This window comes from Carassius gibelio, chromosome A12, assembly GCF_023724105.1.
Source record: "Carassius gibelio isolate Cgi1373 ecotype wild population from Czech Republic chromosome A12, carGib1.2-hapl.c, whole genome shotgun sequence".
Lineage (NCBI taxonomy): Eukaryota > Metazoa > Chordata > Actinopteri > Cypriniformes > Cyprinidae > Carassius > Carassius gibelio.
In genome coordinates, this window is record NC_068382.1 from 12267060 (window position 1) to 12293778 (window position 26719).

The 26719-nt window shown below is 37.7% G+C and overlaps 1 protein-coding gene across 2 annotated transcripts; it reads right to left on the reverse strand.

Moving 5' to 3' along the window:
• Positions 1-892: 892 nt before the first annotated feature.
• Positions 893-26565, reverse strand: LOC128025154 (rho GTPase-activating protein 17-like). Of its 2 annotated transcripts, XM_052611199.1 has the most exons (20): positions 25942-26565; positions 16833-16872; positions 12904-13008; positions 12721-12797; positions 12145-12256; positions 11888-11964; positions 11672-11789; positions 10059-10127; positions 9839-9920; positions 8266-8393; positions 7856-7967; positions 7697-7778; positions 7528-7608; positions 6960-7073; positions 6786-6877; positions 6533-6689; positions 5946-6209; positions 4922-5049; positions 4001-4534; positions 893-3028 (listed from the first exon to the last, which is right to left on the reverse strand). In XM_052611199.1, exons 1-20 carry the CDS (start codon positions 25992-25994, stop codon positions 2913-2915), a joined length of 2541 nt encoding a protein of 846 aa, XP_052467159.1. In that variant the 5' UTR covers positions 25995-26565; the 3' UTR covers positions 893-2912. The 2 variants fall into 2 exon arrangements, with proteins under 2 accessions (XP_052467159.1, XP_052467160.1); XM_052611200.1 differs by lacking the exon at positions 5946-6209 and having other exon boundaries at positions 25942-26558.
• Positions 26566-26719: the final 154 nt, after the last annotated feature.

The following is a 26719-nucleotide window of genomic DNA, read 5'->3' on the forward strand; positions in this document are numbered from 1 at the left end:
TTACATAATTGAAATGGCAAAAATGGCAATAGGCTAAAAAGTTGTAGGCTATTTTTTTTTTTATTGTTGCTTTATTGTCACGTTCAACAAGTTTTAAATCTGATTTAAAGGGGTATCTTCAACTGTGTATAATCATGTCAGATTGTAAAGTGAATTTTGTTTTGCATTTATACAAAAATCTTTTTTTTTTCTTTTTTGACACACTCTCCACTGATATATAAGGCTAAATCATAAATAACTGACATTTCAGAATGAGATCTGGTTTATATCATTCCTATATACCAAGGTGCTGAAAGAAAATCCAAACACGACCGACTAAAATTAATGCATGAATAAATACTTTATTAGTCATATCTGTAAAACTCGATTCTGGTCGGTTGATTGTGATTATTCTGTAGTCAAATGTTTTTTAAAGCTAATAATAATTGACTAGTGTCCCAATTGATTGATTGCCACTTGTTTATCCCATGGTTTCTTTCTTATAATCTCATAATTATTTCTAAGTATGCATATAAGAAGCAAAATAATGAAGAGTCATTTGGTCTCCTTCAGGCTGTAGTAGAGAAGACAATATTTTGCCAAATGTCATTTCCCACAATGAAAGCTTACACAGTGTGCATCGAGACTGGAATAAATTATTAATCATACGACATTTTAGTCAACTGAATGATGGCAAACACAGCAAGAGCGAGGTATGAGTTCAGCTGGAGAAATACAGTTATTCTCAGCTCATTATCAAAAACCATTAATGGACTCAAATTTTGTGCTCCCTATAAATTCAAAACTACTGTTAAAGAAAATACATTTATATTTATACATTTATAAATAAATTAACGAATAAATAAATAAGACATATCTTAACTACATTTGAGAAGTCAACAACTACACAATGAACTGTTGAAACTTTTTTATTTCACTTTGAAGCAGTAATACAAAGCACTTTTTGTCGCGTTCCAAATTCAATCAAGATGTTGTCTTCCGACGTGAATGCTCTAAACTTCAAATGCACCATCAACTTTTCGTTTCATAAGCGTGAAGTCCGTGTACTCTCCAAACCTTGGTAAAATAGCTCCTGTAAGTGTACTTGGGTAAGGCAGCATGGTAAAAGCAAGGAAAATGGATAAAGAAAAGCTGACAGTGCGCATGATCACTTACATTTTTCTCTCCCACATCAATCAGAATCATGTTCCGAATGTTTTTGAGGAAGAGGATGAAGCAGTGTCACCATGGATCTGTTCAGCAAGCGGTTCACACTAGATAATGTCTGATCGTGTTGATCATTAAAGGGTTAGTTCACCCCAAAATGAAAATTATGTCATCAATTACCCCCCTAAAACCTTCGTTCATCTTCAGAACACAAATGAAGATTTTTGATGAAATCGGAGAGCTATCTGACCTTCCATTGAGAGCAATGCAACTGAAATATTTCCAGGTCCAGAAACGTGACATCAGTGGCTCGACCTCAGTTTTGCAATGCTACAAGAATACCTTTTTTGTGTGCAAAGAAAACAAAAATAAAAATTTACAAACTACTTCCACCATTTTAGAAAGTAGTACAATAATGCATACTCACGCTTTCCCCCAGAGCGTAAACAATGCTGTTTATGTCCAATGCGTTCTTTGGGTACTCTCCAAAATAGTCAAAGAAGTAACTCGGGGGAGAAGAATGGTTAAGTAAATTATGTTGTTGTTTTCTTTGTACAAAAAAAAGAGTTGTAGCATCACAAAACTGTCGAGCCATTGATGTCACATGGACTGTGTTACCGATGTTTTTACTACGTTTCTGTACCTAGGAATATTTCAGTTGCTTTGCTGTCTATGGAAGGTCAGATAGCTCTCTGATTTCATCAAAAATATCTCCATTTGTGTTCCGAAGATGAACGATGCCTTACCGGTGTGCAACGTCGTGAAGGCAGACAGGCCGATAATTATCACTACTGGGGTTCATTCTTGTGTTTTGGCAGAAATATCAACAAAACAACTTAATTCAATAATTACGATCAAGAGTTTATATAATACGGGACAAGGAGTGGAAAATGTAAGCAATTATACCTCCTCTTAGCTATTATACAGTAAGTCTAACATCCAAGTGGCACATATTTCCCCACTTTGGTACCATATCAGAGGTAAAAGGAGGTAAATACAAAGCTATCATTGTCAAGGCCTGGTAAACATACAAACAAAGCCATAACAAAGTTTTTTATACCAGAATATCACTAAAGCACATATTTTGACCTTTTACATAACATAAACTGACAGCTGAACACTTCTAATTTTCACAATCAAATGTCCAATAGCAAATGACCTTTCTCACATATGAACCAATCAGGATTACTGTTACACATAGCTGAGGTCCAGTCATATTAATGCCCCAAAATTCTGAAACCATTAGCTGTGAAAGACAGACAACTAATCATCTGACCAATTTTTTGAATGAAACTAGTTTCCAAACTGGAAACGTAAGGCTTTACAAATGAAAAAAAAGAGGAATGTACTGTATTTGTACTGTATTAGATGACAGGAGACCTGCAGTCGCAAGATCGTCATAAAGCCACAGTTTTTCTTTCTTTCCTTTTTTAAGCATCTTCCACTTTTTAAATCGAGTAATTGCTTTGTTTAGCTAAGGCCACTTAAGACTCACCTCCATGTAACAAACAAATGAGTTTCTTGTTTCTCAACTCAGTTTCTCATGCAATACAGGTCTTTTTTTTTTTTGCTGCCATCACGAAAAGGCATGTTAAAATAAACGTCCAACATCATTTCCCTGGTGCACGCTGGGACTGTTGATCATCTTAAGTATAGTGTATTCGGGAAGTACAGCAAAGATGATAAACACTTTGGTAAAGGTGAGAAGAGCAGCCCTTTAGCAAACTTTTGGTTAAGGGAAAGTGTGTTTGGGGTCAAGGCCGTTTTTACAGGACGGTGCTCTCTGTGTCAAGGTCTATGTCCTTGAGTTGGGTAACAGGCTTCTCAACGGTGATATCAGGAACAAGAGCTCGACCCAGTGGTTTAAATGTCATTCCCGAATCTGTAAAACACAAGATAAGGAAGTCAGACCATGATTCCTAGATTCCTAAAATACTTGTCTTTATTATGACAGGTGGTCTAATAAATTTGTTATGCACATACAGTGCTTACATTTATTAGACTGTGTTTATTGACTGTAACTGGGCATCTGTATATAAAAAAAGTGCTTCACAATTGTTTCTGCCTTTCTTGTAAAACAATAAATTTGAAAAATCATGGATTAGCTTTAAAATGAGGATTCTTTTAACAGATTTTTTTTTTTAAATAGAATCTTTTCAATGACTATACAATAATTAATAATCAATATTGAACCAATAAAGAACTATTACTATAGTAATAATACTACGGTGCTGTAAAATAAAATTTTATTTAATAATAAAAACAATGCACATTTTATTTTACAGAACAACGATAAAATTAAATAAAATACTAATATTCATACGGTCTTTCATTCAAAGAGGCATTTTTGTTTTGACAAACATTGACAATTTTGCATCCCTACTTCCACTACAGTGCTGCACATCAAGGACATATGAAACATATCTCACTCAAACATAAATGGTGGAATTATGTGATATTATTAACATAACTGATGTTAAGTTATAGCAGTGTATTAATTTTGGGTAAAACCAGTCATGTAGCTCTTATTGGATGACATCGTAAAATTGGTTGACATTGTAAAATTAAGTAAAATAATTAATTTAAAATTATAAATAAATGTGTCCTTCTCTCAATGACAGTTCATCTCGGTGTAGTAAATAGTAGCAAAATCATGTCTTTATAAACTAAAGCCATGTATTAAACTATTTAAAAAATATTGGTATAACAACTGAATCCATTTTTTGATTTTTTTTTATAACTACATTTCATATGTAGCTTGTTGCCTTCCTAAAGTGATATTCTATTCAGCTTTCAGACACAGTATTCATGTGCTCTGAAAAAAACAGATGTGACGGAAATAAAAAAGCTTCACCCATTGTTTTGAAGGCAGCACTGCAAATTCCATTGCTGTCGCTTCCTGTGGCTGGAGGCTGGGGCGGAGGGGGGACAGTAGGTCTGTTACGTGGTTTAGGCACAGGCCTCGGGCGAGGAAGCGACCCTGACTGGAACACTGGGGGGGCGGTGGGACTGGGACTGTCGTGGAACACTACCATGGGCGGAGGGGTGCTCGGTGGAGTGGGAGTGCTGGGAGGGGAGGGGTCTTCTCCAGGGTCAGCTGGAGCACTGGGTTGGGGAGGGGGCGTGGCCTGTGTGGGAGGCTGGGGGGGCGGATGGTTGGGTGCCTGAATAGGGGGCTGGTTGCTCGGGTTGCGACGATGGGTCATGCTGGTTTGACCCAGTGGTTGTGTGGAGCTCAGATTGGTCGGAGAGTAACTAGAAAGCGGTCTAGGGGAGGGGCTGAGGGACTGGGGGGTGCCTGAAGAAGCTTGCTGTACTGACTGATTGGCTGGTTGGCCTGGTGGAGGGTTGGCTGGTTTAGGAGGAGCTGGGGCCGGCTTCTTTGAACCTATAAATAAAAAGAGAATTTAAAACGAGCTCTTTCTGGTGTTCCTTAGCAGTTCTCATCATATAACATCCTGTCTACACCAGACGTGACTGTTATCGTGCTAAGGCTTCAGGCCATTTACAATGGATGCTGAAAATCCATTTGTCCTTTGTGTCAGAAGTACCACGAGCACATGGAATACATCAGAAACAGAACAGGTCATCTTGCGTCGGAGTAAGATGGGTGCCGAGTTCAGGTCCAACCTTGATCCACAACACCTGTCTGTAATTATCAAGTGCTCCTGGAGATCTTAACTAGCTGGTTCAGTTGTGTTTGATTAGGGTTGGAGCTGAACTTTGCAGGACCTCCAAGAACAGGACTGGGCATCCCTGGTGTAAGTCTACTGACCTCTGTGTGCCAAGTGAGGACTGGGTCCAGTAGATCCAGCCACAGGGGTCCCCAAATTCATCTGTCCTGATCCTCCAGTGCCATTTCTCTGAGCTGGAGGAGTGGACGCTGGGTCTCGGGTCTTTGAACTGATGAGCAAATGGAGGATATTTATTAAATCATATTTATTTGACATTCTGCAACATGCAAATTCCACAAATACAAAGGTAAGGCTTTTTGTGATGGAAAATTGTAATATTATGTTTGAAATGGTTTCAGAAAAAAAAATTAAGCTTAAGCTTTTCAACAGCGCAGTAGGTAGATATGTGTACCGTATCTACACCTAAAACAGTGGTTCTCAACCCTTTTGACTTCAAATATCTCCAATATCCAAACAAGGATATAAATATTCAAAGCTCCCTCCCTCCCCCCCACACACATATATATATATATATATATAAAACATCCAATTTCATCTGCATACATGTAGTACACCCACATAAAACGCAATATGTACTATATAGAAAATCTCAACTACCTGATTTTTTTTCTTCAAAATCTAACTATTATCGACCAGCTCTTCAAATAAATTTTAATAAATAAGTAGATCCGCATACACACTGTATACTTGCATAGGGCAATTTATACTATATCTCAGCTACTTGACTGCTTGAATATTAAGGTTCTAATATCTTTAAAAAAAAGATAAGATTCAAAGGTCCACCTTTGAGGGTACTATCCCAGTGACAAGCTGATTTTGCACCTTTGTTGAGACGGAGCAGGACCAGGAGCATGACCAATCAAATACTACTCTCTTTATATTGTTAAACTCCTCTTCAATCACAGAATAAATTCATCAATCATAGCTATTTGCCATCTGTAGCTAACTAATTTAATTCTGGGTTGTTATAGATCACAACAATCTAAACCACTGGAAAAAACAGAGTTGAAAGATCCGTTTTGTCCCTCCATATTTGCATGTAGGGCTGATACACTCATGCACTACACTGGTCCAGCATGACCCGGAACGTTGCAGGAGTCTTACCTGATCTCCTCAGTATGCTGAGCTAGAAGCTGCTGTGCTGCTGCCAGGGCAGCCATCCCCAGCACCAGCCCGGGCTGACAGCTCTCTAAACCCAGGCCCACCTGCGCAGGCTGCTGGAGCAGGAGTTCAGCCATGGGCTGACCCCCTGCAATACCTGCAGCCTCCACAGGGGGCAGCGGGGGCTGGAAGGCAGGCGAAGCGTGCTGCTTTCTAGGTACAGTATTGCCTCTACGAGGATTGTGGTCCATTAATTTATTAGCAGAGCTACAGAAAGAAGAGACAGCAGAGATACCACTAATGCTAATAAGTTCCCAAGAAAGCGACACCACAGAAACCAAGAGGGTAATCTGCATTGGTAGAAATCCCATTTAGACCACACGCATAGCAGGGTCAAAAGGAAAAAGCAGGAGTTTTATCAGTAGAACGGACAACACAGGAGAGGTTAATGCTATTTTAATTGCTTAATTAAAGTGAATTGATCAGTTTAACGGCATTCTAAATCAACTTTATTGCAGATCTTTGTGAAGGAAGATGAAAATTGATTTATGAAATCAAACTGTTAACTAAGACTTTGTGTAAAGTTTTACCTGTCTCTCCGGGGCAATTCACCATCTGGGCCCACCATGCTGCCAGGTCTCTTCCTTTCTATGGTGCCCGAGTCATAATCTGGCGGGGTCAGGTGGTTGACGTTGTTTGGCAGGGGTGCAGGCATAGAAAACATGCCGGACACATTAAAATCCACATCTGAAGGAATAACAAGAAACAGGTTAATCTTAAAACTGACAGCAATAGTTTTTTTCATTGGTAAATACTATATATTTAAAGCTTTATGGCCCATACCCTCAGGGAAAAACCAATCTGCGTGCTGAATGATGGGTTCAATTATAGTAACTACATGCACAGAGGTTGCAGCAGCCATTTCTGCTAGGCTCCTGTAGGTAAAGAGAGAAGAGTTTAAACAAGGCACAATTACATATATTAACTTGTTTGCTGGATACTGCTAAATATTCTGACCCCTCGGTTTTGGCCCAGAGCAGATTGGGTCCAAGGACAATGGCAATGTTGCTGGGGGTCATCTTGTTAATGTCACTTTCCTGTGCAAGCTTAGCGAGGAACTTAACAAGGTACCTGTAAAACAGAGAGAAAAAAAAAGTCTAAATCAGAAGACCGCAAATTTAGAAACAATATTTTTAACTTCTGAAACTGATTTTTACTGTAGTCCTAGTCCTGATGTACAAACAGGTTCTTTCAGTGATCTACTGATGTCAGATTTTTTTTTTTTTATACTGCAGAAATAAATTAATATTTTTTCTGAACATCCTTAAAATAAATGGTAACACTTTACAATAAGGTTCATTAGTTAAGAGTAGTTACCTGTATTAGTTAACATGAACCAAGCATGAACAATACTTCTACAGCATTTATTGATCTTAGTTAATGTTCATTTCTGCAGACGATTTACAATAAAACTTCAATAATTCTGAAACATTTAAGGATACAGTTTGTGCCATTTCATACATGGAGCCCCAGAACTTGGCACAAGCTGATTGCACATCACATGAAGATGTAGTTAAAAACCTACCTGAAGTTTGCCTTGTTGTTTTTTGGTAACTGATTGCAGGTAACCCACAAAGCTTGTAACCGTTTGTCTGGGTCAGGGACACTTGACAAAGTAAAACCCCAGTAATTAAAAACAAAAACAATACAAGATTCATTTAAAACTTCATGTGAAGTCCTGCAAGATGGCTTACTTGGATGCCTGGATCCACTCATCATACAACTGGTAAGTCATCAAAGGTTCAGGCAGCTCTCTGAGATACGACTTTAATGCCCCTTAAATCCAAAGAGTGCGGTTTTAAATTAACATTCATTAGGTGTGAATGACATATTACTGAACATACAGAACATACCAGCAACGGCATGTGGGTCGGAGTAGAACTCCTCCAGCTGTGAGGTGGAGCAATCCAGAGCTGCCTTCAGCTTCTTCAGTTTAGAGGCTCCTGCAGCTATTCTGAAGAGACCCTGGAGAACGATAAATGTTAAGACGTATACAAGCAAATTTAGGTTAAAATCCAAAACCCAAATTCATCCTCTAAAGGTTTTGTTTTGTTGGATAGCTGCAGTAGCATTTTTAGAGACATGACTGTACAATGTGAACAGTATTAAAGGTTGAACAATATTTGTATTATGGTTCAATAACTGAAAACATTTGCAAACTGCCTTGAACGGATTTGGAAAAATTACTGTGGCAGATCAGCAATATAATATTTGACGTGGATGATTGATGCATTGTTTAAACATGTAAGTGGTCCCGCCGTACCTCTTCTTTCATTCCAGTCTCCAGCAGCATCATAACGCAGGCCTCTATAGGCAGTGCGATCTCTCTGCCACTGCGCTTCAGATGCTCGTCCAGAGCCGTTCCAAACGCTGGCTTCTCAGTCCACGAATCTATCGGGAACGTATAAATATCTTTGTTTTAAAAAGTGTTCACTAGCAGCATTAATTGAAAGCATCACACTCTCAAAAGGAGCATTCGTCTGTGATTCATCAAGACAAACTCCTATAAACACAACACTACATCCTGCTGTCAAGTCCCCATATTTTTTTCTTTCTTACTGTTTCTTAAAAAGGCAGAAGAACCAGGTGGGTGAGATGTGAGAAATATTAGTCATGGGCCACATGCTGAGACAGCAAGTCTGTCTCAGATGAAAATATCACAACAACAATTTATAGCACTCAAGCGCCAGATTTCCTGGCACAAATGAGAATGAAAACAATTAAGAGTCTATGAGGACGGCGCAGAAAAATCACTGGAAAACACCATCAGGATAAATTTATGTCTTTTTTGTTTCATTTGTAGTCACCAAGTATGGTCATATTGGTCCACAGAGGCTCATCTAAAAACCAGCTTTGGTTGCTACTTCTTTTGTATATTTTTCCGAGCATTGATCATCTTGTCTCAGAAAAAACATACAAATTGTGTAAAAAAAGAATCAGATTTTCCTTAAAGGCATAGTTGACCCAAAAAAGACAGTTGTGTCATCATTTACTCACCCTAATTTTCTTTTTAACTTCTATTACTTTAATTTGTCTGCATAACGATAATAGATTTTTTTGTGTTTGTTTGTTTATTAATTTTTTTACGCCATGTTAGCATCATGGCTATTTACATGGCAAAAAGGATCAGTATCATCCATAAGATTTACATTATATAAAACATTTCAACTTAACATAAGATAGAAAAATCTAAAATACATTTAGGTGGTACATTTTCAAATATTCCATGCAAGGATGTTTCTGAATAAAAGCGTTTTCTAGCAGCATCATAAAAATTAGTCAAAGGAACTTTACATGAAAGACATAAAGGAGGAACTTCGCCTATTAATAAATACCCATGGGTAAGTCTTGAAAGCCCCAGTCTACACCTAGTAAAGACAACTTGATCATGTCTTGATTTAAAATTATAGAAGCTACTTCTTTTTATACTAGGGTTTATCTCATACAGCTTATTATTTTTATTTCCATCCCATTCTTTCTGCCACTTATTAGTTATATATAATATTTATTTGTGTTTTTTTTTCCCCCACACACTAAAAATCAATGGGACAAATGTTGGACCCCACTGACCTTCATTGTATGGACAAACACAGATGAAACATTCATCAGAATAATTTTTTTATGTTCCACAGAAGAAACAACTTTATGCAGGTCAGGAGCAACATGATTGTGAATACCTGATGATACAACTTGTGAACTATCCCTTTAAGACCAGTTAGTCAACTAGTCATATATGAAACTATGTCGTTTTAGAGAAGTCTATTAGTCCCTAGAGGCAAATTAGGTTTCACTTTTAGTTATTTCAGATACACAGCAATAAAAACTTGTGCCATTACCTTGTTGAGCTTGAATGGTAGGCAGGACGCTCTCAAGCAAGGTGAGCGATTTTCTGTGATAATCTGCTTGTGCCTCTAATAACTGAAAACAGAGCAGACATTGAGGAAGGAGGGACTCACAGCAGAATGAACAATGGGCAGAACAAACATGGAACTGAACAGGAATAAACAGAGCAACTGAGTTATTCAACAAATAGATGACAAACTAAAAAATTCTTACCATTACGTAGTAGCGGGCATAGTCTGCCTCCTTTGAGAAGAAATTGTACATGTCTGCCGAAAGTTGATCCTGAACAAAAAAACACGATTGAAACTAATGGTTTGACTCTGAATGTGTAGAATTGTTTCAGATAGAGAAATTGAATATTACAGGAAAAAAGCACAGCAATTAGCCACATGCTCTTGACACGTTACATTATGCATCTGGCAGATGCTTTTATCCAAATTCACTTATACTCAATGCTATACATTTTATCAGTAATGTGTTCCCCGAAAATTAGACCCATGCCAAACAGGAACACACAAACTGAGCCTTAATTGCTCATGCAGGTGACGCAGGTTTGAAACTTTATTTAATGTCTCCATTTACCAAAAACGACTTTTCAGTCAGAAAGAAAAAATTATCTAGAATTACAACACTGTTTACACACCAGATTTTTGCAGTTATAACAACAGATCAATGGTTCTGCCACAGGGCAGATGAACTTTGAATTAAGCTGACTGATGTCTAGCCTTATTTGAGATAAAAACATATCTTTTTGAGATTAAAATAACTTCAAAATAATTATTTTCTTTTTTTTATATTTTATAATATGGTTTATTCCCTTTGTAAACAATCTTCCCGATTTGTCTCAATTTCTAAGAATATCCAATAGCTCAACAAAACTTGATGGTGTAACAGAAACTATTGACTCTCTCTTTTCTAGCACTTTAGATACGGTTGCTAGTTGGGGACTCTTGACTGATTCCACAGATACTACTGGAAGAGAGCTGGATCATGACATCACTGAATCATAAATCAACTGACTTGACCTTCAAAAATTACATTACTTCATTTAGCTGACGCGTTTATCCAAAGGGAGTTGCAATAGCTATATATGTCAGAGGTCGCACGCATCTGGAGCAACTAGGGGTTAATTGTCTTGCTCAGGGACACATTGGTGTCTCACAGTGGATTCAAACCTGGGTCTCTCACACCAAAGGCATGTGACTTATCCACTGCGCCAACACCACCCAAAAATGACCCTGTTATTATCTTCTTGCATTATTGACACACTATTTTCCTGTTTAACACTGTAATGCTGCTTTGACACCACCAGTATTGTATGAAGCTCTATACAAATAAAGGTGACTTGACTTTTTCTGGAAAATGTAAGATATTTTGATGAATAAAAATAAAATAAAATAGAATTTATTAGAAACAGAAATATTTTGTAACATAAAAAAAGTAATTTCTTTAAAAAAAAAAAAAATATATATATATATATATATATATATATATATATAAGATCTTACTGCCTCCATACTTCCATGTTTATATATATTTTATTTTTTTTGAAATCTCAAAATCTGCACACCCTTCATAAACAATATATGTTGAGAGTTTCAATATGCTTGGCTAACTGGTAATCCTCATGACTAGCAAAAACCTACCTTTCAATCAGCAAACCAAACTAAGCAAATGTTATGTCATCTAATTGTTGTTCATCAACCAAGACAATGAGCTGTATGATGTGATTGTTCTTATGCCCCTGCGACCATACGTTGGTTTAAAATCCATAACTAAGCAACTCACAAGGGTAAAACATGTTTAGGCATGTTGCACATCAGTACCTTACACAGCTCCATTTTGTTCATAGCTTCGTCGACTTCTTCTTTAAGTGAGTCTGCTTTGGCTGTCAGTGCTTGTGTGTTTGTTCCTGAGATTATGGACTTGGTCGCCTGCAACCACCTGTGAAGAGACCGTTTCAGTTATAAACTAAGGTAATAAAGAATATAATATATATATAATATAAATTAAGAAGTCAAGATGTTTGACAGAAACCTCACCTCGCTCGGGCAGAGTCATAGTCCAGCACCAGTTTGGCTAACTGCCGTCTCTGTTTCAGGATGTTAGGAATGTCCACCTGACAAAAGAATAAGATTAGGTATGTGTCACTATTAAAACTCTGGCCGATACCAATAATTTGCCATATTACTGTAAGATAACCAATAAGTGTCTGACATTGAAATCCAGCAAAGGTGCTCTAAATGTTAAATTGGTGAAATAAGCATGCATAGTCTCTGAAGGCGAGTTTTGTTTGTACCTCAGCTAGCTGATTGAGGGGGTCTAAGATCTCCTTTTCAATGTTCATCTCATGCTGCATTAGTTCAGAGGCCAGTCTGTTCCCGGCATCTCCGCACATCTCCATCATTTTCCTGCATATAAGAAATTAAATACAAACTACCGTTTAAAAGTTCGGGGTAGGTAAGTTTTTTTTAAATGTTTTTGAAAGTAGTCACTCATGTTCACCAAGGCTGCATTTATTTGATCAATTATACAGTAATACTGTGAAATATTATTACAGCTGAAAATAACTTTTCTATTTCAACACATTTTGAAATATTTATGTAATGACAGCATTTATTTTTATTTAACATTATGTCATTTATTGTCATTTTTGATCAATTTAATGCATCCGAATAAAAGTATTAATTTCTTAAAAAAAAAAATCTCACCTGATCCCAAACATTTAAATAAATTTGAGAAATGCACTGACACAATAACATACCAACAAAAACCCAAATATTTAAATGATAGAATGAACTAACCCATTAATAATCTAAACAACATAGGTGGAAATAGATTCAAATCTATTTAAATGTTGATGTCATTCAATTACCCAATCAGAGACTCCTCCCCCAACTGGTTTCCGCCATCCTGCATGGCCTGTGACAGCGCTGTTAGTGGAAGCTTTTTCTGTGACGCAAAACCAGGGGGAAATATTACACGCAAATTCAAGCAGATAAAAATATGTGATGATGACTGACATTTTGTGCAGTCATAAGCACTGTTATGCCCTTACATGTCTCTTCTCAGCATCAGTGCCTATCTGCCCCTGCAAACACGCAACCATTTTTTTGTGCGTGTTATGCGAAACGACTCGCACCAACTCCATACGGCGCTCAATCTGTTCAGAATAAAACAAAATGTCAATAACAACCGACAATCCTTATTGAGCTATGGCTGTTGGCCACCACTCAATGCAAAGCCCGTATGCATTGTGTTGAAAGAAAACAGCCTGTAAAAGAGTGCCTAAGGCATGTTATGCAATAATGCATGGGAAGCTTCTGTGACATGAAACAGATTTCATAAATTCAGCATGACATCTTAGCCTTCAGATAGCCTTAGACTAGACATAGGTCATCACAGCCTGAGGGTTTGTGTCAATTAACAGTTTTCCACAGTCTTGAGGGTGGGGTAAGGTCAAACATGATTTATCACACCACTCCCAGTGGATGCATGAAAAAGAGATGTTACTTTACATAAAGAAGTCAAGTATGACTCTGTTAGTCAAGTATGAGCCCTGTTAGGATACATAAGATTTAGATGCACGAGCGAAGCACTGGGATGTCATAAATAGAAAATACAGATGCAAACCATACGCTCTTTTTCTACTTCATTCTGTTTTGCATGGTTTTGTTCACAATAGTTACCAATTTATTTCTATAGGGAAAATTAAATTAAATAAATATGAAATAAATGTGTTGATTGTAACAACATTAAATCATAGATGGTATTCTGCATGCCTTGGTTGTAACGAGTGGTTATTTGAGTTACTGTTGTCTTTCTATGATCTCTAACCAGTTTGGGCATTTTTGTCCACACAACTTACTGGATATGTTCTTTTTTTGGGACTATTCTCTGTGAACCCCTAGAGATGGGTGTGTGTGAAAATCCCAGTAGATCAGCAGTTTTTGAAACACTCTGGCGCAGGAGTCCCTGTATGACCCACGAGGACACCAGCGTGTATGCATGGGGGAAGAGACTGGTGCACTCAGCATTTTAACAGCGGTGGTGATGGGACTCCATTTGTGTCAGGTGTGCCCCATCACATGCCGTCAGCCTTGACTCCTCCAGCGCCCCTCCTCTCTCACACACCCACTCCTGTCGGGTGCCTGGTGAAGGGCAGTGATTAAGGGATGGGGTGGTGATGATCATAATTAGTAGGGAGGCAGCTGACTATATATATATACACTCACCTAAAGGATTATTAGGAACACCATACTAATACCTTGTTTGACCCCCTTTCACCTTCAGAACTGCCTTAATTCTATGTGTCATTGATTCAACAAAGTGTTGAAAGCATTCTTTAGAAATGTCGGCCCATATTGATAGGATAGCATCTTGCAGTTGATGGAGATTTTTGGGATGCACATCCAGGGCACAAAGCTCCAGTTCCAAAACATCCCAAAGATGCTCTATTGGGTTGAGATCTGGTGACTGTGGGGGCCATTTTAGTACAGTGAACTCATTGTCATGTTCAAGAAACCAATTTGAAATGATTCGAGCTTTGTGACATGGTGCATTATCCTGCTGGAAGTAGCCATCAGAGGATGGGTACATGGTGGTCATCAAGGGATGGACATGGTCAGAAATAATGCTCAGGTAGGCCGTGGCATTTAAACTATACCCAATTGGCACTAAGGGGCCTAAAGTGTGCCAAGAAAACATCCCCCACACCATTACACCACCACCACCAGCCAGCACAGTGGTAACAAGCCATGATGGATCCATGTTCTCATTCTGTTTATGCCAAATTCTGACTCTACCATCTGAATGTCTCAACAGAAATCCAGACTCATCAGACCAGGCAACATTTTTCCAGTCTTCAACTGTCCTATTTTGGTGAGCTCATGCAAATTGTAGCCTCTTTTGTCTATTTGTAGTGGAGATGAGTGGTACCCGGTGGGGTCTTCTGCTGTTGTAGCCCATCCACATCAAGGTTGTGCATGTTGTGGCTTCACAAATGCTTTGCTGCATACCTCGGTTGTAACAAGTGGCTATTTCAGTCAAAGTTGCTCTTCTATCAGCTTGAATCAGTCGGCCCATTCTCCTCTGACCTCTAGCATCAACAAGGCATTTTCGCCCACAGGACTGCCTCATACTGGATGTTTTTACCTTTTCACACCATTCTTTGTAAACCCTAGAAATGGTTGTGCGTGAAAATCCCAGTAACTGAGCAGATTGTGAAATACTAAGACCGGCCCGTCTGGCACCAACAACCATGCCACGCTCAAAATTGCTTAAATCACCTTTCTTTCCCATTCTGACATTCAGTTTCAGAGTTCAGGAGATTGTTTTGACCAGGACCACACCCCTAAATGCATTGAAGCAACTGCCATGTGATTGGTTGATTAGATATTGTGATTGGTTGATTAGATCCTTTAGGTGAATATATATATATCAACATTTATAATCTTATAAATCGTATTAATAATACAGTGTATAACTCCATAGGAACTGGCAAATGTGAAATTATATGTGTAATGTTCTATTGTATTAATTTTTGTTTTGACTGAGATTTAGTTTCTCATTTATTATATAGGCTTCTTATTTGAACAGGAATGTGCTTAGAAAAAATTGAGGGTGTCATCATGTATGTTTTGTCAGAACAGAAGGCCACTGTCTAAGACTGGTGTCATGACAGACATGTCAGCTTTTTGATGTGAGCAGGGCAGGCCTGCTTGAACACATGTCAGCCCTAAAAACAACCATGAAGAGAATGACACTTCAGAACTGTGAGAGCGGTATGACTGAACAAACACTGAGGAGGAGAAAAGAGATCCAAATGAGAGAGAGAGAGAGAGAGAGAGACAAAAAACTGACTTGTGTTTCAAAAACAGCCCAGATCAGGAATTCCACCTCCTCATATTTTTACGTCATAACATTCTCTCACAGCCGTCCCAGTGCAGCTGGGTCAAGCGTACATTCCGCTCAGGTGTCTCCGGCATGAGAATGCACAGGGGCTTACTACCTGGCATGGGAACAAGGGGAAGCACTAACTGTTATTGTCGGTGCTTTTTCTGCTGAGGGGGATCCTGTTCGAGGGGAGTTGTTTGGATTATCTGGTGTGAGATGTCTAAGTGTTTGCCTGTTGCCGTCACAGACTAAAAACAGGCGAGCCAGTGACAGACTAAACATGCAGAAACAATGAACTATGTTATTTATGTAACGGAACATATTATAATATGTTCAGAAATTGTGGAAACACCACTATAATACTGAATAGTCATTGGCAAAATGAAAGCGGCAGGAACGTCCTGTCCGGACATGCGATCAGGGAAAACTGGATGCATTTCAAATTGGGAGGATGCCATTATCCAGACGCTCAAGATTGTCAAAAGTGTCCCCTGAATGCATCTGTGAGTGGCACGGGTGTCCAGACAGAATGGGGTGATGGGATACCGCTGTGATCCTCCCTGAGCACCATCCAGAACCCAGAATAAAAACCAAGCCCCTCTGAGTGACGAGGGGTGTGTGTGTGTGTGTGGGGGGGGGGGGGGGGGTTGTCAGCATAACTCTCACTTGATGTGTCCAAACATCTCATAGAGATAATTTCAGATGCAGCCGATCACGTGCAATAAACAAGCTGTCAAATAACGCTCACAGAAACAATATTAGCTGAAGTTAATAAAGTTAAGATAATGAGGTTGATTTGAAACAATTTCCAAGGCATCCAAACTTTTTGACAATTTCACTAGTGACAGTTTCACATAAGGACAGCAAAAGTGCCGTGACGCAGTCCATTTCGCTCATTTATTCAGAAGAGAACATTCCTTCGAATGTGACCAAAATAAACTAAATGGAATGTATTTGTTTGACACCAGTGACTTCACCTTTCTCTACCCGATGACTCACTAGTTTCCCACCATTTCAGTTAATGTAAATGGATCACAGCCAAAGAACAGAATGGCTTCACTGCAGACAGAGATGGAAATAAAAAGCAGTCACCTGTAACAGGTCATCACTGAGGACCTCGGTTTTCTCCGCTCTGTAAAAGAATACAATATATCATTAGAAACGAAACCCATATATATTTAAACTGCACAAAACAACAAATGTAAAGTAGTAGGACTTTACAATTCGGGGGGAAATAATACCCAATTGATATTTAAAAAAAAAAAAAAGTGATTCTGGATCTACATTCACATGAATCAGACCGGACTAAGACGCTGAAAGCACTGGATCAGGAGCTGCATGTGTGCAAAAACACAATGAGCCGCACTTCTTTCTGAAACACACAGCGCTTTCTGTTTTATTATGATTAATCTTGCAGCCCTTCAAAGTATGGAAATAATTGAAACTGTAAATTCAACTGTAGATTCTTGCAATGGTCAAGTCCTGGAGAAGCCAGCTGACCGTCTGTCTAATGAAAGCAGCTGTCCGAAATGGGAGTGACAGGCATTTACTTTCCCAGGGATTTTTAGCCTTCCACTGTCAGCCTTGTGAACAAATAGTTAAGGCCCTATTAATAGTAAACTAATAGAGGGCTTTGACCATGGCACAGATTATGTCCTGTCTATCAGAGACAGAGAATGTGAGAGGACAACACCGGCTCAGTTCACAAACACACACAAACATCTATCACACTACTGTTTCAGAACAATGACTCAGAGACAGGTTGTGTGACCTCACCTAAAAACTGTGTGTTTGCGCTACTGTAAATATCAGAAAGGACTGCGCAGGGAAAACAGTGAGAACAGAATGGATTTATGGAGTTCACATCAACATAAAAATCATACAACAGTCTGTGGCAATAAAACGTTGCAGAAATGTATCAGTTGGGCCTGTCTCTGTCTGCACTTTTTGTTGTGGCTACTGTAACATTCAAAAGCATGGAGGATGTCATAAGTTATGCAATACTGTAAGCTTGCCCATCATAACCTGGAGTATTAGTTTCACTGTACTCTTACAACATCTTTTTTTTCTCCAAGAGGATGACAGCAGTTATAAGGTATTGTTTTACATACTTTTTTTTTGCCAGTGTCTTGGATTCAGTAACTTACATTAAACATGAAAATAAAAATGCTGCAGTAAAACAAGTTTACTAAGTTACCACATTGTACTATACTAAATTTTTTTTTTTTAAAGAAGTCTCTTATTCTCATTAAAGCTGCATTTATTTACTCAAAAATACAGTCAAATGTAATATTGTGAAATATAATTACAATTTAAAATGAAAACTTATTTTTAATATATTGTAAACTGTAATTTATTCCTGTGGTGAAAAAGGGGAAATTTCAGCAGCGATTACTTTAGTCTTCATTGTGAAAAAATCCTTCGGAAAACGCTCTAGCAAGTAGGGCTGCACGATGTGTCGTTTAAGCATCGATATCGCGATGTACGAATCGACGATAGTCACATCGCAAGATGTGCGATGTAGGCTGTCGTAGTTGATCCGCTATTCATTAACTGTATGGGCCAGCTGCTCCCCGGCCCTTGACGAATGTGATTCGCGGATTAATTGCACATTAACCATCATAGAGTGAAAGTTTTGACAGGGCAGAGAGAGAGAGAGAGCGCGAGAGAGAGAGAGAGATAGAGAGAGAGCGAGTGCGAGTGAGAGGGAGAGAGAGAGAGCCCGCGAGAGAGAGAGAGAGCCCGCGAGAGAGAGAGAGAGAGAGAGAGAGCAAGCGAGCCCCGGCTGCACACTCACCGTCTTCAAACAACACTAGCGCTGTCTTGCTCTCTCTCCGTCGTGCATATTAATTAATTAATTGACACAATGGTTTCGATGTTTAAATCATTTAACATGAGAATGTAAGTGTGCTCACCCCATTTTTGTTTGTAAGAAAAAATTTGATTAGATTTCATATCACAATATGTTTTTCCCAATATCTTGCAGCCACTTAGAAGTCACTTTGGTGAAACATTTCATATTATTTTTAATGTTGAAAACAGCCGTGCTGCAAATATGTTTTGGAAACCATCATTAATTTTTTTAAGATTCTTTAACAAACAAAGTTCAAAATGACAGCATATTTTTCAAATAGAAATCCTTTGTAATATTCAATGCTCGTGGCCAAAACTAATGAGCGGTCTCTTTTTACAATTGTTAATTTCATTTTATGTGTTTCAACGATTCTAAAAACTACAGATGTAAAAGCATGCCTTTGTCATGTATACATGTACTGGCAAGACTATCGCCAATGCTGGCTTGACCGTTAATTATGGTGCTTTTAAGACATTATGTTTTCTTTTAGTTATCATGATAGTAATAAAACATTTATTACCGATGTAATTAATGAGGAACAATCAAGCAGAGATGATTGCCATAAGCTTCTAATGAAGATTGACTAATGTGGTTAAAGCAGAATACAGGGTCTGAATAACTGAAAATTGATCTGTCAAAACTCAAGACTCTGATTCTTTACCGTTTCATGTCTTCCTTTATCCTGCCAAGTTACCCACACATCTCATCTCAGCCCCAGTTCCTGCTTCTGGCAAAACTGGACGGCAGTTGTATCCTCGTGACAGTGGAGGACAGCTGCTTTCAATTAACACAGGAGGACAAGAAAAAGAGCCTACAACACTGTAACCGATCCAGATTGAGCTCCAGACATCTTAACAGTGTGTCTGAATCAAGCTCTTGATGTCACATGTAAAGCAGAACTGAGAATAAATGGTTTCCAGAGCGTTCTCCAGCCACTGTCAGGCTAGCAATTGATCAAAAATACAGTTAAAGCAGTAATATTATAAAACACAATGATCTTATTTTAATCTAAAATGTTTATTTGAAATGTAATTTATTTCTGTGAAAGAAAAGCTGAATTGTAGCAGCTATTCAGTCTTCTTCACAAAATCCTTCTGAGATCCTGCTACCAAATGCTGATTTTGTGCTCAAGAAACATTTATAATTATCAGTTGAAAACAGTTGAGCTGCTTACTATTTTTGTGATAACCATGACACATTTTTCAAATTTTTTTTATAAATAGAAAGCTCTAAAGAACAGCATTTGTTGGAAAAAAATATATATTTTGCAACAATTTGAAAGTCTTTACTGTAACTTTTGATCAATTTAATGTTTCCTTCATTGCTGAAAAAGTGTATAGTACATAGTCTGTGTATGAACGGTTGATGTAAAGGTAAAAAATATATATATATAAAATTGTAAATATTATAAAAATAAATTAAAATTGCTTGCAAATTTTTGTATTATATAATTATATATATATATATATATATATATATATATATATATATATATATATATATATATATATATATATATATATATATATATATATATATATATATATATAAAATCCTAGTAAAAAAAAAAAAAGCAATTGTAAGCAACTTTTTGCAAGATTTTTAGGGGGGTTTTTTGAGTGCAAAAAATCTAAATACTGACAAAGTCGCCTTTAAGGTTGTCCAAATGAATTCTTAGCAATGCATATTACTTATCAAAAATTAAGTTTTGATATATTTACAAAATATCCTTATGGAACATGATCTTTACTTAATATCCTAATGATTTTTGGCATGAAAGAAAAATCTATAATTTTGACCAATACAATGTTTTTTTGGCTCTTGCTAAAAATATACCCCAGCAACTTAAGAGTGGTTTTGTGTTCCAGGGTCACATTTTATCTCATATAATCCTTATCTGTATGTTATATTCAGAGAAGTGGCAAGTTTATTCCCTTAATCACATTATCATGGTTTCAGCCATGCACTACTTACTGATATCAACAGTATTTGATAAAGAAACTGATTAAGAGCAGATATGGTAGCCAGCCACTGTAAAAACCTTTGCACTGACTGCTTGATTTCTGTAACTGTCTATTAAAACAGCCATGCTTTTACTTTAATTACAACAATAATGCTTTCCCTCAAACAAAGCACCTGAGGCCAGTGGAAAATCTGAGCCGACAATAGATCTGCATCATCAGCAAACTGGCAGGTGGTTCTAGTCTTCTGATAAACTGTGAGGTAAAGTGGCACTAATGTGCCTTGGGAAGGTGCTATGCACAAGCAAGCCGTAGATTGTTGGGTAGAATCTTATGTCACACGGTTTAAAACCTAGATCGCCACTGGATCTGCCTCTTGATTCTTTGATTTCATTCATAGAAATGTAACTTCCTCAGTACGTCTTCCTGTTTAAAAAGAGAATAAGGAGAGATTTCCTTTGAGGGGTTGCATGCCGAACACAGTGTACTGCCTCCTCACAATCACAGGAACCATGGGACCTGCTGAGACCTGCACCCAGCCACCTCAACAACACCCCCCCGCTTCCACCCCATGTGTGTCCGAACCTCAACCACTTCAAGTCTGCTTTCTGCATCACTCTGAAGTGATTTACGTTTCGAAAATAAATTCAGGAAGAGATGAGAATTCCAGCTGAATCGCTTTTATCCACATGTAAAACATTTGTGTTTACAGGGCAGTATTCAATGACGGGCTTTTAATGTTTCCATATTATTTAGCAAACGGCTTTGACTATACAAATATGTTAATGAGAAACAAAAGTAAAATAAAACAATACAACCCGCAGTCAAAAATTGGTTTCACTACCATTCAAATGTTTGGGGTTGGTAAGATTTTTTTTTTTTAATGCAGGCTTCATTTATTTAATCAAGATTTTAAAAAAAACTGTAGATGTTATAATATTATTATAGAAAAACGTAAAAAAAATGTTTAATATATATGTGGAAAAAAGTTATATATATATTTTTTTTTTTTTTTGGTTTCTTTGATGATCAAAGTTCACAAAGAAGAGCATGTATTAGAGAATAAACATCTTTTGTAACATTATAAACGTTCTAAAAATTATTTTACAGACCATATCATAAATGAATGGAAGATTACAGGTCACGTCAGAAGGACTTTGTCAGATCATGGACCTTTCAGCAGTAGGATTTAATAACAGATTCACTATGTAAGGTCAAATGCCTAACCTAATAGCACAGTTTGTTAATGGACATATTATTTGAATGGATATTAGGTCAGTTTACACGACAACGTTTTCAGCCAAACACTGTAAACTTCTTATGCGTTACTGTTTGACAACGGCATTTTGTGGACTGAAAACACATTTTTGAAACAGCTTTCAGAGCAAATTTTTGAAAACGTCACCGTTATGGTGTAAGTATAAACTCCCAAAACGGGAATCTTTGAAAATGGTGACGTCGTGCGCGTGCGTAGTACAGGTAAGGTACAAAGGTCAACCGATTGATCGGCCGATTTGTGCTGCAGATAAGGCTGATTCATACTATGAGTGAAACAAATCATTTGCATAATTGACACACACTTTCCTCATGAAATGTGTATGTAGGTCCGACAATATCCTCCACGATGTCATCGCTTGTGGTCAGTGCACTCTAGCAGTTATGAGCAGCAGACTCTGTAATGTGCGTGAAATCTTTTATTTTTGTTATCACTATGGCCACTTGACTTATAGCAGTGTCTAGTGTTTCCTATAAATTGAGAATTTGTGACGGCTCGTCACTATATCAAAAACTGACCGCCACAAATAGATCTTCCAAAGGCTAATACTTCGTAGAATAAAATGAGAGCTTCATATTCAATTTAAAAGCGCGGGTGTTTTCATATGAATGTGTCTTCGAAAAGATCTGAGCGTCCTCAAAAAAGCTTCGATGTCATTTTAACTTCGTCTTTCCTGTAATGCCTGATAAAGTAGCGCTTGTGAACAGCACTTATTTTATTACAGCCGCTACTGGGGAAACCGCTATATCTCCGCTCCAACAAATTAATTTGCAGTCTGTGGGATACACTGGTGTCTGTCAGTAAACATAAACAAAAAGCATGCTTCAGAACTGTTTTGAGAAGGTGCTTAAGTGTTGAGCCATGTATTTTTACGCTAAATTGGGCTACTACTACTATTACTATCTTGTACCCTGCAATAATAATTTGCTTAAACTCACTTTTATAAGATGAATGAAAAAAAAAGAAAATCGGGCAAACATATCGGACCAAAAAAAAATCGGCCACATATATTGGCCATCGGCTGCCCTGATTTATACATTTCAGCATCAGCATCAGCCAGTGAAATAACCCATATTGGTCAACCTCTAGTTATGTAGACATGCACAGAATGTGTTGATTTTAAAGGCAAACGCGAACAAACAAATACAACAATGGCAGAGTACATGGTACTGTTGTCGCTGCTCAAGAGTTTACTAACACTTCTTCAGCAAAGTGTGGATTTACTTCACCAATATTACAACCAACAGTGGAGAGGCATCATATACAACATATAACATATAATTGTCTTGTCCCTAAAGGTACTATTTCCAGGGTTATGAACAATACTATTGTGATGTCTGATGCTTGATATTTGAAATGTAATTTCTTTAATACCAAATTATGCTTTTTAAGTTCATTACTATGTAGATCTTCATTTATATAAAGTATAATTTGACACCTCAAATTTTGGGAAAATACACTGGACTGTCTAGTGGTGGATGGACGTACCGCCCTCTTTAAAGCGGACAGTAATTTTTTTTTGAGGCCTAGAAAGATTAAGGGGGCTGTAAAGTTCCTGGTATTTCGAAACTTTGCAACAAAATTATAAATCTTCTTTAAAACTGAACAGGAATGGCCTAGCCCCAGTTGGGCTCAAGTAGACTGCTAGTTACTGGCATTTCTCAACTTATACCATTCTATTGTCATCAGGCTAGCCAAATGTCTCCGGTGGCTGATCGAATTGCACACATTTAAAGGGAATGACGCTGCAGACATGGATGCTAAAGGTCAGGTTAACCACCAGTTAGATGAGCAAAGCTGATAGCTGCAAGTGCATCCGTCCTTGTAAACGTGCTATGATTGGTTTAAAAAAAAAAAAAAAACAGTGAAAGCCTAGTCATCTCTGATACCATCTAGCCTATTTGAGCAAGATCACAGAAAGGAATCTACCTACAGTTCTTTTAGTCATGTGGCCTATTCAATAAAGTTTAAAGTGCTATCTAATTGATAGAAACTTCATTTAAAATCTGTATTAGGCCTACTCAAAAGGCTTGAAGTGAACAAGTTATTGTTTGACTTGAGGGGGGAAAACAGCATATATTGCTTGAACACCTCCCTGAATGTTGAGAATTTAGAGGTCCGTTTACCCTCAAGCAGCTTGTGCAGAATGAAGAATGCAGTTAGAGGCTTTATCAACAGTCAGAGGAGTCAGAAGTGATGACCATGCACATACCATTTCAATGTAGGAAACAAAGTATGAGCTCAAAGGACTCATTCAAAAAGAGCCAGGATGTTCTCAATATACCTTTGAAGAGGAAAAATTTGCGGTAGTGTTGGAAGACAGACTCAAAAAAAAAAAAACGATTCAACAATTACATCACTTTTTGATTCATGACATCACCACCATGATGTATTAAAGTATGAAGTCACATCACATATTGCTATTTATTACCTTTGTACATTTTTTTTTTTTTTTTTTTGAGTAATCTGATATTATTAAGTAACACAAACAGACAAAAGTTAAAAACAGGCTTTAGTATGACTAAACAAAATATGATCATAACCAACTTAAGTATATTATGCATTATAAACACACACACAGAGGCCGCAAGAGGCCACAAACTCACAGCATATGTGAACATGTTAAACATGTTTCTGAGGAAAAGTTTGTGTCCCCGAGCTGCTGAAATGGAGATGCGCTCCATGCTTGTAAATGATTACAGTGCAACACAAACCATCTCAGACTTTGTATACCCAAATCAACAGCACATGCAATAAAAGACCGAACAATATAATCCAAGCACTATCAAAGTTGTACCACAAACACAACTTATACTAATATCGCAAGACCACTTTTTACCTCAGTGAGTAATATCGCGGTATCTCCTGCGCTGCTAAAGGCCAGGCAAAACAGCTCTGTATTTATTTCAGACACGCTGCATCGTTAATTTAATTGATATTGGCAAAAATATTGTTTTATCAAGGGAAAAAAAAATAACAACACTTATTTCATATATACTGACTTTTCAGTTACCTTCTCAAAAAACTGGCTGTTTTCAAGGGTTTTCGAGGACTTACAATTCAAAAAGTAAAACCCAAGTACTTAGCAGTTTAAGCACCTTGTACTAACCCTGGTCCAGAAGATTATAAGGCTAAAAACTGGTCGAACTGTCTTGTCTGTGGTTTCCCACAGTTTTAAAATCGGTTAAGATAAGAATTTTTTTTAAATTGCATAGCTAGTCTTAAAAGTTAATCATCTGTTTTTTTCCTCCAAAAACTGATAACTTTGTAAAGTCAGTTGTGTAAAAAATTATACTGCTCTAATCTGAATCCAAAAAGTAAGATTGATTACCACTTGGTTAACTGCTAGTTGGTCAAACTAGTTCTTAGTATTAATATAAGTGGCTTTGTTCATACATCTGGCCCCAAGTAGTTTATCAGAAACTTTATTTTACAGACACAGCATGTACAGTATAAGGCCGCAAGCGAGTCATTACTCTACTCTAAAGTAATTATGTACAAAAGGTAATGTATCTAAAAGAGTCTAAGGTCAAAGAACTGCATAAACTCGGTCTATAACGCAAGCTAGGAAAAATATAACAAGAAAAATATTTACCATTTAGGAAATTGCCATTATACCAAGTGGTAAATTGTAAACCATTCCAAACAGTTCAGTCGATTCATGAACGAATCGTTCATACCAGATCTTCTTTAACCGATTCATTGCAAAAACCCGACTCAATAGAATGATTCGTTCACAACCGGACAGTAGTTTATCAGACAGCTTATCTTAAACCATTTACAATTTAAGATTAATTATTACAATATTAAGGGGCCCGCTACAAATGTAACAATGCAACAGTATAACAGTCAATATTCAAATCAAAAGTAGAGTGCCGAAAAAGTTCAGTACGTAGTCTTACAAATTACGTAATATAAATATACAATGTAAAAAAAAAAAAAAAAAAAAAGAAAGAAGAAAGTTTACTTGCAGTTATACTAAGCGGTAAATCGCAAAAGAATATTTTAGGGCAGCTACCGCCTTGACAACATAACAACAACACTATCAAACCATGTCAGAGCTGTCCGTGCACATCCATGAGAGGGCAAAACCCAATAAACTATACTTGCCTGCCGACTGTTTGATTGGCGAGCTGTCTCATCCGATTAAACTGTTTCTTCATTTTAGTGGCGTCGGCCTCAAACCCCAGTTTTTAGGACGTGGAGAGTGTGTTCGTCGATGCCTCATGAGCCGAAAGATCCTTGAGTACGATGGTCAAGGCGTGTGAATAATTACATTAAAACAGCCCGGTGTACGGTTAGCTCACGCAGCTAGAAAACTAGCCGATCTGGAGAAGAAAAAAAGAAAACCGTAGTATGGGGGAAAAAAAGTTAGCTCCGGTGAATAGCGGTACTCGTTTCATGTCATTCCGTGTTGCAACTGGTCTCATAAGCGGGAGTGAGTGGTGTTTCCACGTATGCCAGCCGTGACATCTACGGGAGTGAGTGGAAATGCTCGTTATCGGACCGATACTCCATTCGTGTCTGGTACTGTCTGTGTTTCACCGCTCAGATCCGCGCAGCTCCGGGCTGATCATGATGACATTAATGTGGACAAAGGGGCTGTCTCGAAACCGAGTGCGCTGAGTTTACAGACAGTATTTTGGAGCGTCTGTGATCTCCAAAAATGCAGTCTGTGTAGACAGCCGCAAAGATTTTGAGACACAGCCAACGAAGACTACGTAGAGTCCAGGTCCACTATTACCTACTGGGATGACCATACAGTCCCTGTATGGACTGTAGGAATTTTACGCGTCGTTCCTGTTGTGTTTACAGCATAACTAATTATTTATTCCATTTTAGTTTATGAAATAACCTTTTTTTTTTTTTTTTTTTTTTTTTTTACAAT